This window comes from Haemorhous mexicanus, chromosome 20 (genome assembly GCF_027477595.1).
Source record: "Haemorhous mexicanus isolate bHaeMex1 chromosome 20, bHaeMex1.pri, whole genome shotgun sequence".
In the NCBI taxonomy this organism is placed as follows: domain Eukaryota; kingdom Metazoa; phylum Chordata; class Aves; order Passeriformes; family Fringillidae; genus Haemorhous; species Haemorhous mexicanus.
The window spans coordinates 6,727,508-6,743,131 of record NC_082360.1 but is presented as its reverse complement, the minus strand read 5'-3'; the positions used below and the strand labels follow the sequence as shown (position 1 = coordinate 6,743,131).

The window sequence follows — 15,624 nt, the reverse complement described above, 5'->3', positions numbered from 1 at the left end:
CTGTAACATAAGTGGCAAAAGCATGAGGCAAGAGGAAGTGTGAATAACCACACAGAGTAATATCTATAGAAAACCTCGGATTACTGGGTTCTGTTGCAGGTGAAAATCATTACTATTTGTCTTACAACCTGTTCTATAAATTTCCACTTATTTGCAGCATCTCTCACTGTGTGGACCCCATTAGTGTTAATTGTGTGCCATTACACTTTGCCAATGTACTGGTCATTCCCAATCCATATTTATCTGTCGAAAATGCACGCTCTTTCCATAGAACAGCAAGTTAAAAAAAAAGTCTTTAATGAAAAAAATGTATCAAGGGTTACTAACAATGTTTCTACAAGAGATTAAAGCCTTTTATTTTTCATCCCTACAGCTGAAAATCCCACGGAGTTCAACTTCCTACATGCCAAATATCCCCATGTCTCTTTGGAATCAGTGGTAGGAAACTGAGTGTGACATGTACAAAGAGAGAGACAAAGTCACAGATGGTGTCCCCCAACTGTGGGATTGGTTTGTTTGCTTTCACAGATGATGCTGATGTTTCTAGAAATTGATTTATTTCCCATTTCTCTTGTACTACTCTGGTTTTGAATTTTTTAGAAATACAGAATATCAGAGCCTTTATGACTTCGGCAAGTATTTCATAAATGCTTCTAAAATTTTTAAATCCAGTGAAGTATCTTCATAATGTGCTAAGTTTGCCTACAATTTAGGAGTTATACAACTAAAATATCCAAATCAATATCCAGAAGGTATCACATCTTTAAACCAAATTAACTTATGTAGGAGCAGTTAATCCTTGGTGTCAAGCCCTGCTGCCTTTTTATTTTTCTCCCCTTAAGTAATTTAAAAGATAATTTCCCTAAGGATTTAAAAGCCCTGAGATGTGCTATATAGAGTAGCATCAGCGCTCCCTGGGAAGAAGGACACAATTTACATATCTTTAAAACAAATTGCCAGAGAATGTAGTGCAGTCTTCCTGGGTACTTCCATCATAGCACAAGCTATTTATTATAAAGAAAAATGTCAAATTCAGATGCTAATTCAGAAAGGAAAAATCTTACAGATTGAACCACGAAAATTATAATGCACAAGGAAAGAGCAGCAAAACTAAGGAAACTAAGATGATAAATCTGAGCTTGAGAGTATCTGTAATTAAAATGAGAGTGGACATATTAAGCAGGTTCTTGCAGGTGATGCTCACCTCTGGCAGATCCACCTACCACATGTTCATCTGTCACTGCTGCTCCTCTGTGGCCATGATCCTGCTCATCCCTCGTCCCTAGAATTTGCCATTGAAAATAGTTTTATCAAATAACATGATTATGACTGCTGAAGAAAATGGCAAGATATTTTCAAACATTAACTGAAAAATACATTTTTTTATGCTTCATCCTTTGATTTCCCTGAGCAGCCACCCTCTTCATTTTAGCATCCCCTGACTGCAAATATTCCACATTATTTTTAAACACCATGGCTCCCCAGACAGATTTGAGCCAAAATCAAGTGACTGATCTTGAATTTAAGTCCCTGCATGAGTTTTGTTGAGTTTATGGACACACTGGAGTAGCTGTACCTGCATCTCAAAACACAACTGGCTTATCCCAAAGGATGGAAATTATCCGTTCCAGATGTAAGTTCTCATATTCAGCAACACAGCTTTTTCACCATGGGCAGAGTCAGGGAAAACAGCACTAGAACCCACAGATCTCATGGCTTTCAGATCAAAATATCACACCTCTGTGCAGGTTTTGCTCTAAAACTGAAAGAACCCCCAATGGCTCAAATTCAATAAAAAAAGGTGAAAAAAGTGACACTAATCATATATGTTTATACCCAAGATGAATCTCAAAAACTTGCAATGTTCTGAATTTTACAGTGCTGGAGAAGACAGCATTTTGACAAAGTACTTAGGTATTTAGGTATTTATAACCCTGCTCCAAAGGAGAATTTTTTTTTTTAAATCACCTTTTTGGACTTACAGAGGAAAGACAAGTATTTATAAAGAAGAATTATCTTATTTTAAATTCAATGTGCTAAATAATTTAGCACAGTGTGCTGTTTAGCAGAACTTTCTGTTCCCAAAGAGAAAGACCAATGTCTAATCAAAGTTGCCCACCTGGAAAATTGTTCAATGTTATCAGAATAGGTTCATTTACTATAGAGGTGTTGTACAAAAATGGTCTTGTGTATAAAACATTATCCTGATATAGGATTACTCTTGTAAGCAGCCATTCATTTTAGAGCATCATATTCTTCTTAGAGCACTGAGTTATTTTACAGGAATAGCCGTGAGCACTGCATCCTAATCACAGAGCTCCTTGGGATGATCACAGCCCAAATCCCAGCAGAGTTGACCAAGCTCCACCTCTTAATACCTGAAATTCAAAGGTGTTGAGGGGAACTCAAGAAGATTTTGAAATTCCAGCTGTTAACAGGGGTCCACTTCTGTCTCTGCAGTGTCCATTGTATCTGTCCAGAGACACCTTAACTGGGATTCCCATGCCTTTTTCCTTAGGGCAGGGCTTGCTGCAGTTCAGGGTCTGCATACTCACCACTCAGCTCTTTGCAAATCCCAAAATAACCTAAAGGAGCCAAAGTCCTGCAGCAGCTGGGCAGGAGGGGACAGAGGCAGCAATAAACGGAAACAAAGGGGTTTAATAACTGTGGGATCCCTGCAGAGTCAATAGCCAGCAATAACTACCAAACAAGGCACTGTCCTTTTCCTGCTCAGCCCTGCCTGAGGACACAAGGCAGCAATCACCCAAAGTGGGACACTATAAAAACTGAATCCCAGTGTTGTGCTTGCAGAGGAATGAAAACCCACTCTTCACCACATGAACATCCAATCAACTCCATGACTTATGCTCCTTCCCCAAGGAAGGGAGTCAGACAGGAATCCTCAGGGCAATGGATTTATTCACAGTCTTTATTCAGTGATGCAGTCTTTATTCATAGATGCCCCTCTCTCTGTTTAATGAGTATGAAATGACTGAAGGAACAAGGAATGAATTGAGGGAGTGATCATTGTTAGGCAATCAGACAAAGCTCTTGAAACCTGACATCCTACATCCTTAGCCAAACATAGTGAAGAGAGTATTCATGTAGTCTGTTGGGCACAAATAGTGATATAGGACAGATTAAATACAGTTTCATATTAGAAGGGACTTATTTGACCAATAGCATGAAAAGCAAACAAAATGAAAATTAATGACAGCACAGTTTGCTCTCCCATATGCTTTTCCATCTCACTATTTCACATGGCACCATAAATGCTGTCACATTGCTTGCCTACAAGTAATGAGCCATTGACTAGAATCCTAGCAGATACCTAACGAGATGCACTTCTCTAATTGGCTTCATTGTTGGAGTGATTAATGAGATCCAACTTCTCTTCTTGATATGAAATGTGCCCAAGTTGTTCTGAGCATCATATGAACATCTTCTCCATGAATGCCTGTGTGCAGTGACAGCAGATTTGGGAGATGAAATTCATAGTCTGTTTTGGAAGAGAGAACATGTGCATAAATGTCCTTATGAATTTCAAGGTGAAGTGAGTCTTCGCTTTTTTTATGACATATTTTTGTCCTTGTTACCATCAGTGATGGCTGGAGCTGACATTCTTATTAGTAACTTTTCAAGATAATTCTCAAGAAACTAGTGAGGAGAGAGTAAGTCAAACAGACTGGTATTCAAACAGTCTCACTGGACAAATGTCTTGTACTTGCAAAATTTTGATGACACAACAAATGTCTGCCCACATTTTCCAAATTCTGACGATGATCCCTCACAAAGGAAAATCAAAAGAAACAGCTCAAGTCTGCAGGACGCAAAAAGGGAAAGACCAGAATAACCCACAATCTGAAGGCTGACATAAATATGTAAAAAAGCTGAAGGAATTGGCATAATAAATGGAGCATAACCAAAATTTTAGCATGAACTACTACACACAGCTTTCCAAAAGCATTTTTATCTGTTCCCAAAGGTAGGGAAGTCTAAAACTGGGACTCTGGTTATGGTGAAAGAGGCCGAAGAACAGATCCTGGCTAACTGTCTCTGCACTTGAGTGCAGTGATGCTGCATTGTAAGGATTGACTCAAACATAGACTCTGTTTCAGGGAATTCATAATTTATGACAAAATGCAGTAGTTTGATACCAGATAAACAGGTCGGAGAGTGGACAAATATGGATTCATGGGTTTGATAATTAGTGCAGTTTCAGCTGCACACCAGAATGGTGGGAGGTGGTGGTTGTACAGATAGTGAAACTTTTCTCCAGCCTTTCCATTCTGGAGTTTACCAAGGAATGCTGCTCTTCCAGATTTGGATTTTAAACTGAATTTCTCTTTTCCATCCAATTTGAAGCATAATTTTTCATTTTCATCCTGAGAATTGACAGCAATCAAGTGGAAATAGTGACCAGTAGCCACAGTAAGTCATGACTGGGGAATAATTAACTCATCCATAATTAAACATGGCATCTGGCAAAGAAGTGTGACACAACTAAAGAGTGGGAAAATTCACATTTAGCATAATTATTGATGATCACCTCAAGTGGAATTTATTATTAGCATATACAGCAAGGACATGGATCATCCCAGGTTTTGAACTTCCTCACCCTAAATAATTTCTTCACTCAGACCATTGCTCTACAGAACATCCTTGAAGTTCCCCAGCCACTCAATGACTGCCTTACCAAATATCCATCTCAACCATGCCTGCAGATCCTTTAAGTCACCACTAAAATTGGTATTTCTTGTAATCTCTAAGGGAACTTCTAAATCTCTTAGTGATGCACTAGAGTTTCCAAGAAACAGAACCAACACTACATTTTAGAGAAACATAGGTCAGAAGGTAGCACCAAGCCTTACCCTCCAGCCTAATTCATACAGTGGATGCTTTCAGAGATCAAGAACATAGAGGTTATATGTGTTACTGTGTCAGAATTTTAAAATCAGAGTGTCATTCGTAGCCCAGCTTTGGTTGGTTTTACTCACACATTAACACCAACCAATCTAATATCAAATACTACCTCCACATTGCAAAAAGGAGCTTCCTTTAGAGCAGTAGAGTCTTGCCTCAGCTGATCCTGGACTTGTGTTTTGCATTGTGGTTCTGCTGAGGCAAAATAAGAATTACATTACCTGATTTAAATGAATCCTACTCTTATTTTGTACTAATGCAAATACCTGTGCTTTTAGTTACACAGGTCTCCAGGAATGCCAGTGAAGAACAAATGAAATAAGGACACAGGTGGTTTAATATCTATGGATGCTGACAGGCCCAGTCAGCATAAATACCATGCACAACAACCATCAAAATGCAAATACTGGAAAAAGTCCTTAAGAACAGCTTCTTACCATTGCTGACCTCCCTGGGAACACTGCTGTGGCAAGAGCTTCCAAAAGCCTGAAATGTAGAGACATAATTGGCTCAATAAAAGCTGAGTTAAGGATGCAACAAGAAAAAAAAATTGTTTAGGTGCTAATTGATCCTATAAAAGTACCTGGAGGAGTGAATTGTGTCATTCAATTGCTACACAGTTGGTTTTTTTGAGCTCCATGCTCAATTAAAAAAACCCAACTAAATGAGTTGAGCATACAGTGGATTATTAGAAACAATTTCTCCTTTTCATAATGAAAAAATAAGTATCATGCTACCCTGCCATTCCAGGCCAGTGGGGCTTTGTGATTACTCCTCTTAGGCTCACATTGCAAACACCCAATAAAGCTGCTAAGCCATAACATGAGCTTTCAGCAACCTCACAGGAAAACCAAATAGGGTGTATTTTTGGGTGTAATTCCAGATTTGAATATAGATGCATTTGCTTTCTCCATTTAGGCACATTGCAAATAGAGGCAATACCAATACCTGGAAAATACATTCCTCTGTGCTGCTCTGGGAATATTTTGACTTTTGCTCCTTGGGCACAGACATGGTGCTGCTCTCTCTGCTCAAGTTAATAATGTATTGAATGAGTGATACAAGAAAGGAATCGTTGTGCGTTTCTGTGCTTTCAGATCTGTTTGTTCTGCAAAGACTTTTGTTCTAATATTTATAAGGTTCCACAGTAAAATATGTTTTACAGAGAAGTATTTAGTAGATACCAGAGTTTAGTGAGTAAATTTTGGAATTAAGTTATTAAATAATTTCAGAAATTACTTTAAAATATCAATAATCTGTCCACAGGAACACATGGCTCACAGGAATTTCTTGGGCTAATTACTCATTATTTAAAAAGAGAAAAAACTAAAAGCCCTTTTTAGGGTTGGATGGGTCACTGAGCAGTCTGGTCTAGTGGAAGGCGTCCCAGCCCATGGCAGAAGTTGGAACAAAAAGGTCTTAAGGTCTCTTCCAACCAAAACCATTATATGATTCTGGAATAAAGGGCTTCTATTTCTCCTCCCTTTTTTTTCTAATATTTTTATCTATGAAATGTGGTAAAATGAATCTGGAAATACTATTTAATGTATTTGGTTTTATTTGGGTTAGAGCAGTGGGAAGGCACTTACATCAACCCTATTTTGTATTAGACTTGAACAGACAAAATTCCTGATCCTATCAGCTGAGCCAGTAAATCTTCCCCATACAGACAGTACCTAATTCCACGAGTAAAGGGGCAAGGACCTGATTCATGCCAGATGCTGAATGTCTGAAGTAGTCCCAGAATGATGTGTGACACAGGTAACTCACAGGAGGGCTGGGCAGAATTGCCACCTAAAATTGATGAGGTTGTTGAATCTCAGGTCTAGGTCCAGCAGCTCCCAGTTCCCTCTAATCCTGTTACAAGATCAAAACCACACACAAAGTGGCCCCCAGACTGCTTGTGGCTCCCAATGCATCTGCTGCAATCCACGCCTTTCAATTCCAGTAGCAACTGGGCCATGATGGGCATTTCATCCTATATAAGCAAGCACAACTCCAGGACAGTAAGGTTAGGCCTCAAGTCTTTCTCTTGCAGCCACCAAATATCATAGAGGGATATGGTTTAGGTTGGAAGGGACCTCAAGGTCCAGCTCATTCCACTCCATCCCGTGGGCAGGGACACCTTCCACTATCCCAGGCTGCTCCAAGCCCCATCCACCGTGGCCTTGGACACTCCAGGGATCCAGGGGCAGCCACAGCTTCTCTGGGGACCCTGTGCCAGGGCCTCACCACCCTCACATGGAGCAATTCTTCCCCAATGTCCCATCTAACCCTGCCCTCTGCCAGTGGGAAGCCATTTGTGTTCATCCTAACACTCCAAGCCCTTGTAAAGAGTCTCTCCCTATCTTGTAGCTCCTGCAAGTACTGAAGGGCCAAAATTAGGTCACCTCAAAGCCATCTCTTTTCCAAGGTGAACAATCCCAATTGTCTCAGCCTTTCCTCATAGGAGAGGTTCTCCATCCCTCCAATCAACTTGGGTTATACATTCCAAATTGATGTCTTCCATGAAGAAAACATACCTTCCCATCTGCACTACAGCTCCTTCAACAATAAATATTCATATATGGTGGCGCATTTTAGCAGGGAAACATACTGGCACTGTGATTAAAAAATGGAATTTTCTGCATGTTGAGCAAAGAGCTTAATGCCTTGATTTAGAAATATGCATCTAGTTAAATCCAGATTTATAGGTCTACCTTGTACTGATGGATTTAAGTATGTGCTTAAGTGCTTTTCTGAAGCAGAGCTTAACAGATGGAAAACCTTTTGAAACATGAAGACTGAAAATCAGAAAGCCCAGAAAGATGGCTATTTAAATCTTCATGTAATCCTATTTGCTCAAATATTTACAAGATTCCTTTTCTGTAACAGATAAAAATATCGTTGTTTTAATAACTGTAGAGAACAGGTTAAACAGATAAAGGAATGGACCAGGGAAAATTAATTTTGTAAATTCCATGTGCTTGCAAATTCTTTTTCCCCCTCACTACTTGACCCCAGAAGCCACTACTAGATAGTCTCAGACTGGAGCCTGCTCTACATCTCCACATGTCTCAGTAGGAATATATACCTGTTCACTTCATGACAACTTGTTCAAGCTGATCTATCAGACGAGGAGACAGAGAATAGAGGAGAAAAAAGAAGCTGTTATTTAAAAATCAAAACTGTGCTGCCAAAGGGTGAGAAAAGACCAGATACCTCACAGAGCTTCTGTGACAACTGAACCTATCTGAGTAAATGATACAGCAATTTAGAATAAAGCTGGAAAGAACGTGATGTGGGGAATTAATGAAGTGTATGACAGGGGGGGAATCTGATGTAAAAACCTCAATTGCTAATGCATTTACAAAGTTAGAAATACACAAAACAAGTATTTCATCAATCCAGGTATCATTAATAGTGGGAAAAAAAGAAAAAAGGTGTTTTGACAGATTTACAGTTACTACCTGTCATTTCAGAAACAAATAAAGTGCTTTCATTTGATTGAGCAAAACCCATATGCAGATTGGGAGCATCACCTGAGAGCCACCTACGAGGCTGAGGAAGAAAATGCCTCAGATGTGTTATTACTGACATAATTAATCACTTTGCTCAGGAAATGCACAGGTCTGGGAGGAGAACATGAGCACTGAGAAGGAGGAGTGTGGGGGCCAGAGAACGAGCCTAAGAGCTTGTTGGACTCCCCTGTAGGGCTGATGCCTAAGCCATGACCATTGCGCTTATAGCGAGTCGATCACCCCCAGCATCTTTTGTTGTTTTACATTAATCCCTTGCATCCCATTGGCCTATCCCCTCTGCTCCACCCCCATAACCTCTTCCCATTGGTTCCTGTATCCTGACCTGCCCATCACTACCCCTCTATTAACCCCTGCTTCCCCAGCCTCCCTGCAGGGCTTGTCCCTGGCGCCCTTCACAGAGCGCCCTGCCCCTAATGAAGGACGAGCCAGGATCACGGCTGGGCTGAGCGCAGGAAGTGCCTGTGCCTCTGAGCTGTCCTTCTCAGGACACTTCTTCAGGAAGGCTCCTTACCTCTGCTCCGTCTGCCACAGCAGAGGAGAACAAAGGGTTTTGGCAGTGCTCAACTGCAGAGATTGCCACAGTAAATGCTCAGTGCAGACAAAGAACATTTCAGCAGGAATAAAACTGAAGATTGAATGGTGATATCCCAGTTCTCTGTGCCTTCTAACTCCCAGACATCTGCTGATATCTATTATGGTATTTACATTTATCAGAGTCTTGGCCTTTTTATGGCCAAGAATGTAACAGTGGAAATTACTCTATTGCAAGAAAAAATCTTCTCTTGCTCTGAGGGCTGGTGAGTACACACTGGTATCTCATCAAATTCCATTGATATGCTCAAAGCCCAGTCTATGCTGGACTCTATTGCTGGAGCAAGGTCAGAAATCTGTGACTTCAGGATAAAAAAAAAATAAATAGAGGACAAACGCAGCTAAAAGTGAAATATTAATTTTAAAAAATCTTACAAAGGAATTGCAGCTGTGTTACTGAAGTCCAGGGCTGGGTGATTATGATTCCTGTCAACAAATTACATGACTGAGATTTAATCAACTTCCACTCCAAGGGCATAGCAGCCCTGTGTTTATAGCCAGATAAATTCTACCTACTTGACACCAACAGCAGTCCCAGAAAACAAATGCTGGATTTCCCTAATACAAAAAGTTGCCTCATTTCTTTGTGAGAAGAAAGTAACATTGTTAATTATAGAAAGACTGACTGTGATCATGGTATCCACAGCCCACATCCATTCACTTAAAAATAAATGGTGGCATTTATTTTCATAGGACTCATTCCTGACCCATGGAAACAAAATGCGCAGAAGGATGCAAGTTTTCATCTGTTTGTTTTATTTGGTATTTTCAAGTTTGGAGACTTGTGCAATGATTAAATGATTAATATATTCATCCAGCAAAGTCCTGCATTCACTATCAGTTTATAATCAGATAGAAACACAGAAAATGAGACCAAATTTGCAGAAGTGAACACCTATATTCCAGTGTGGAATTGCTGGAGACCGCAAGCACTCTCAGTATTTGCTAAATGAAACCCTCAATGCTTAAACACAGACATCCTCTTTATGATGTCAAATGGGTATCTTTGCCTTTTGTGAAGGCCAGGATCCACAAACAGAATGCAAAAAAAATTGGTATTTATCACAAGTAGTGCGAGATGAGGAAAAGGGGACAGCAAGAAAAAAATGCAACCCAAGGGAAGGCATGAAAGAATATATGTATGTTCTGCATTAATAAAAGACTTCAGGGAAAAAAAATCCTAGAAGGGAGTAGGCAATGGGCTCAGTAATGCCACTGAATAGGATTAGATAAAAAGCTTAAAAAGATAATAAAAATAGTTTATTCAAGAAATAAAAAAATGAGAAGGGAGACAAGGGGAAAAGGAATTCACATTTTTAGCACAACAGACAATGAGAAAACTATTCTCAGCTCAGCTATACATAATTACATCTTGTTACCTTCTTTCTATGCAGTAGAAAAATATTTCAGGTCATTGTATATGAATTTACAGAAAAAAAATTTTTCCAAAGTTTGAAGATTTAAATATTTTAAAATATTCCTGTATGTAAACCAAACCAACTTTACATGACTGTAAGTATTCAATATAGAAGAACAGAAAAAACCCTACTCAACTCCAGCTGAAACCAAAGCCATTCACCCAGAGTGTGTCACGTAAGAGTGGAGAAGTGATCCCTCAGAATAAATTCACAGACAGACATGCATTAAAGGGTGTAAAATTATATCTGAGAGTACTTCTTGTATAGCAAAACAGTCTCTATATTCCTGGGATCTCCCATAACCAGAAGAGTCCTGCTATTTCTACAGCACCAAAACAAAAAAATACATTAAAAAAGCTGTATCAGAGCCACTTAGATCAGAAGTAGAGAAGCAGCACACACACTCCAGACAAAACAATGACCCAAACTGTGAAGTAATAGAACATATTCTTCTACCTTCTGTCTTTATGGCAATTAACCAGAATGCGAGAGAGTCTCTTATGGAAGACACCGAATAACTGTGTGTCCTTCTCCACAGCAAGGGGGAAGCTGGAATCTGTCATCCTATACGTTGGAACTACTACACTGCCTGATGCAGCTGAGGCTGTTTTGGTGTTTGATTATTTCAGCTCAGCCCAAGGCAACACAAGAGACTCTGAACTCACAGAAGAGCCATTCCTGAGTCCTTGCCACTGGACACACATTTTGTGATGTAACACGGACAGAGCCAAAAGGAAAAAAAGCAAAGCTCTTTGTCTGCCTGTTCAAAACTTCCAGTTCTTTTACCATGACAGTGTTCTGGTGTGCCACGCCGTGTCCCAAAAGAGGAGAACAGGAACACCATGGTAGCTGAGCAAAAAAACCCAAAAAACACCCAAAAACTGTCCCTATCCCAGAGTGTTAGGAAGAGGAGGATGGAAGCTGTTTCAACAGAATGCAGCAGATTACAGAGAGAGAAATCCAAGAGTCTGGGGTGCTCTTTGCAGACAGCAGGCTTCTGTGCAGTGAATGCTCACAATTAGTCTGGGCCCAACTCAACAATTTCCTTGTGTGCAGCTCTGCCTCATTCAAAGAGCCCATGAGCTCATTGATTGTAAACCTCTTGCAGAGGAAGGGTTTCAGGAATGAATTTGCATTCCTGACTGAAAGAAAAACACTCCATGGAGAATCAGTTTTCATACAGCAACTGAAGACTTCACACTTGTTTCAAAATATCAAGCCAAGACCCATATCCAGTGTTATCAAGCCTTTAGAGTCATGTTTTAGTAGAAAAAACAATTGTTGGTGCATGACATCTCGTGTAACTTCATGCTCTAATACAGAACAGAAAGTCCTTCATGCAAATATTTTTTATGTAATCACCACAGAAACCAGAGAATCCAATGCTTCCTTTCAACTATAGGAAATGATCTAGCACCAAGACTTCAATTTAGAGAAAAAAAGAAGTGCTTAAAGAGATACTAAATATAATGCAGATGTTATTTCAAATGTGACATCCACTCCAGATATTTTAAAGGAATGCAATTTTCTGCAGTGATCTGCAAGCTTTCCTTTTTAGAAGTGGGAAGGTATCATAGGAAAAAAATATCCTGGACTAATGTCACTTTTGGAGCCAGTCTTTAGGGAAGAAGCATGCTGCAATGATTTCAGCCTGCATCTGGAAAACCTGCTTTCAATGAAATGCTGCTACAAGTAACAGATTGACAAAGAAATCATCATCCTGTGCCTTTGTTATGCCTAAGAAAGTAAAGAAAGAAAGGGGGTTTCAAACAGAAGCTTGTTGAGGCAAATGAGTGATTGCAGGGTGCTCTGACATGGTGCAGAAATGTCATGTCACACGACCTCTCTCAGGCAAGGAAAATGAAATACCAGATTGTCTGGGAGGAGACAGAGGAATATTCCCAAATGCTCACCCTCATCTGACATGCTCCCTCCAAAATCAATAGTGATGTTTCCATTTAGACTCAATAAAATGTTCATCACTTCCAGAAATCGAACCACAAACTAGAGCAGACCAAATTCTCTTCACCAGCCCAAACAAAATTACTCTACACCAGTAACTAGGGTAACTTTTTCAGACATGCGAGGCTCAGATGGAAAAACTGACCCCCAGGGAGTACATATCATGTACTCATGAATGTACATATAATGAATTCAGAGTATTATTAAAGACAGTTATTTATAAACAGGAAGAGAGAATAGCAGAAGAGAACAGTGTGTCAGAGACTCCAGAGTTCTTTGTAAGAGTAGACCTGTTGAGCTTTACTAACTCAGCTCAGAGAAGTGCACATGAATTTTGTTCCCAAGAGGCAAACAGAGAGGAATCTTTCTCATGGACACTCTGGGGATGGCAGCTGCTAGCACATTTTCATTAAGGTGGCCACAAGGCTTTAGAAGCTAGAAATTTGGGCTTGCTACTTCTTAAGGCAGCAAGTCCACATTCCATTAGCAATGCAAAATTTTTATCAGCTGAAAATATGACCAAGGATATCATTAAATTGGCAGGAGAGGAACCCACATAGGCAACTACATTGGAAAATTATTTTCCTCTACATTATCTTTCTTCAACCCAGCATATCATAGAAGATGTTTGTAGTGGAGAATCATTCCTCAAAGTATTTAATTCAGAGAAACATTTTTAGGTCTTTGTTGGTTTACTAATAAAGGCAATATTTGAATAATGCACTGTTGTCTTCAGAAGTAAAGTTGCAAAGTTTCTGACTACTTGGTCAAATAAGAAAAAAAAAAAGCTTGGCATTTAGAGAATGCTGCATTCATTAAAAAAAAGTATTTTGGAGAAAGTCTTTGACTATCACATATCACTTAAAACAACCCACCTTCCTAAATTATTTTCTGGATGGAATGAGGGCACTTGATGATCTGACTAAAGAATGCCTGAATTAGCTCCTCAGTGAAATGAATGTCTGACAGAGATTGAGAGTGAAGATTGACCAAGCATTACTCAACTGTACCCAGTTCTGAGAGACTCCTCTAAAACAGACAGATATGTAGAAGCTCATTCCTGGAGAAATTTTAATACTTTCGATATATGACCATAAGCAGCTCTTTCCAAAAGCCCAAATATTACAAAATTTTATGCCTTGAGCCTCCATTACAGGGGGCAGTGAACAGACTTTTCCCACAACTCTGTTACTGATCTGACATGTGGTTTTGATGAAATAATTCTTCAAGTCTCTGCTTATAACTCTTTTTAAATTCAGCTGAAGTTCTTCATCATTTGGGCTGCTCCCCGTGAAGCATCCACACAGTGGGGTCCTGATATTAATTAAGAAATTGTACTGCTGGAGAATAGACAATTCAGGTTTACATTACAGTACTTTACTAATATATATGGCAGGGTAAGTTGTTAAACAGTGGAGAACCAGCCCCAGTGCACAAATAAGCAGTTTTCAGCTATCTATCACCTTTGTGTTAATTTATAAGGCACATAACAGTAATTTGGGGTTTGCTGCTATTAATCCCTCTTATTATCAGGGGGATTTAAGTAGTGTTTATTCAGAATTTATGACCAAAATTTATAGGAGAGCAGTGTCAGGGGAAACAGAAAATTTAGGACTAATTTTTGCCAATTGGTAAATTGCACCATCAGCAAAAGTTGGTGGATAACTGATTCCCAATACATATGTATCAGCATTTTTTCCTTTAAAGGTAAAGAGAAGAAATACTGCAAGCTTTTGTTCTTACAGGGAAAAGCGGATTAAAAGGGAAGAGTTGAAGACTTCACAGCCTTAAAATGTATGGCAGTACCTTGCTAGATTTTCCCAGAGAGGGCTGCATGAAACTGAGAAAACCCCACTGGGGATGACTAAACACTGCCAAGTAAATACTTACACAGGGCAAATGCTTTATTTGTGGTAAATTGGGTACTGAGTTAAGAATTCAGTGAAATTTTGCAAATTTACCCATTTGGCTCTCTTGCCCTAGCCACAGCCACACAGATAATTTCATTACCAACCCACACTGGGATCACTGGTCCACTACAAGTAAAGAATTATTTTTCACTCTTTAAAATATAAATTAGCTAAACAACTGAAAAAGGAGAACAAGATTAACGGATTGATTATTTCTTTCAATAAATTTAACAAAAAAGACATTAGGGATGTAAGCTTGAAAATGTGATAATTGCAAGGACAAACTCTGACACAGAGAAGTGTTAACAGAAGTGAGGTCAGGCACTGGAAAGGCTCAGGTTTCTGAGAGCAGCTACACTGAGCTCATCCCACTACACAGCTCCAGGAAAAATGATACTTTGTGTGATAGTCAGAGTCTTGAAAAATTGTCAAAGCATTATTTGCCTTGATGTCAGTGCACCTAAAAGCTGTTCTGCAATCCTATCTTGCTCCATCCTGGCCCACAGCAAGGGGCTGACTCTACAAAACCAGTTGGCTTCACTGAGGGAAGGTGAAGGAGAAGACCCCTACCATCTCAGCCTTTTTTTTTTTTTTTTGGTCAACTTCCCAACTCTTTTATTTAATACTTCAGAGAATTTTAAAATTTGTCTCATTCACTAATATCTTTCCATCCTCTGTTTAGGGAAGGTGATTTTCAGCTACAGCACACTTCAGTTTCTTGTGCTCTGGTACATGCTCGAGAACACACAAATCAGTTCTCAAAACATCAAAAGAAATCCAACCAAGTTCAGCAGGAAAGTAACATCTCAGTTGTAATTATTACCATGATGGAATCAGTAAGAGTTTGGTCAGTGACTGCCATCAGGTCAATCTCTCTTGTTTACCATGTGTAACCCTAACCCTACATCCAGGACTCCAACTAATTTTTTTTTTTTTTTTTTTTAATAAAGAAGAGGGGTGGAGAGATCTGCACATCCCTGTTTTTCAGAATTATTATTACACATGAAAAAACCTCTCGTGACAGCTTTGTTCACAGCATGTTCCTTACCTCTATGAAAGAAAAGTCTTCCCCAGACATAACATCAGTGATCAGAATTGCTCACAAAGCAAAATACACTGTTTTAGAAAGAGGAAATAATCAGTCCTGTGAATAAAAACAGTATTTAAAACAAGCTCCCATTTTCCCCACATTTTTACAATACCCCACACCTTGGCCTGTATTCATTTCTGTAATTCTGTTACACATCCATTTTCTAAGCAGAACAAAACAGTCCCCAAAGAGTGGAAAAAAGTAAACTG

At 39.3% G+C, this 15,624-nt stretch overlaps 1 protein-coding gene across 4 annotated transcripts in view; it reads right to left on the bottom strand.

Annotated features, from left to right (window-relative positions):
- The window catches only part of LOC132336690 (uncharacterized), a 137,595-nt gene that overhangs the window by 21,712 nt on the left and 100,259 nt on the right, over nt 1-15,624 (bottom strand). For 2 of the 4 annotated variants that reach the window (XR_009488922.1, XM_059864460.1), the window contains exons 2-3: nt 5,361-5,409; nt 1,205-1,282 (exon numbers count right to left, since the gene is read on the bottom strand). Coding sequence is in view for 2 of the 4 variants with exons in the window: in XM_059864460.1 (XP_059720443.1) it covers nt 1,238-1,282; nt 5,361-5,409 (94 nt within the window). In the remaining 2 variants the exon portion in view is untranslated. The remainder of the gene's footprint in view (nt 1-1,204; nt 1,283-5,360; nt 5,410-15,624) is intronic. The other 2 variants (XR_009488923.1, XM_059864461.1) reach the window with 1 other exon arrangement.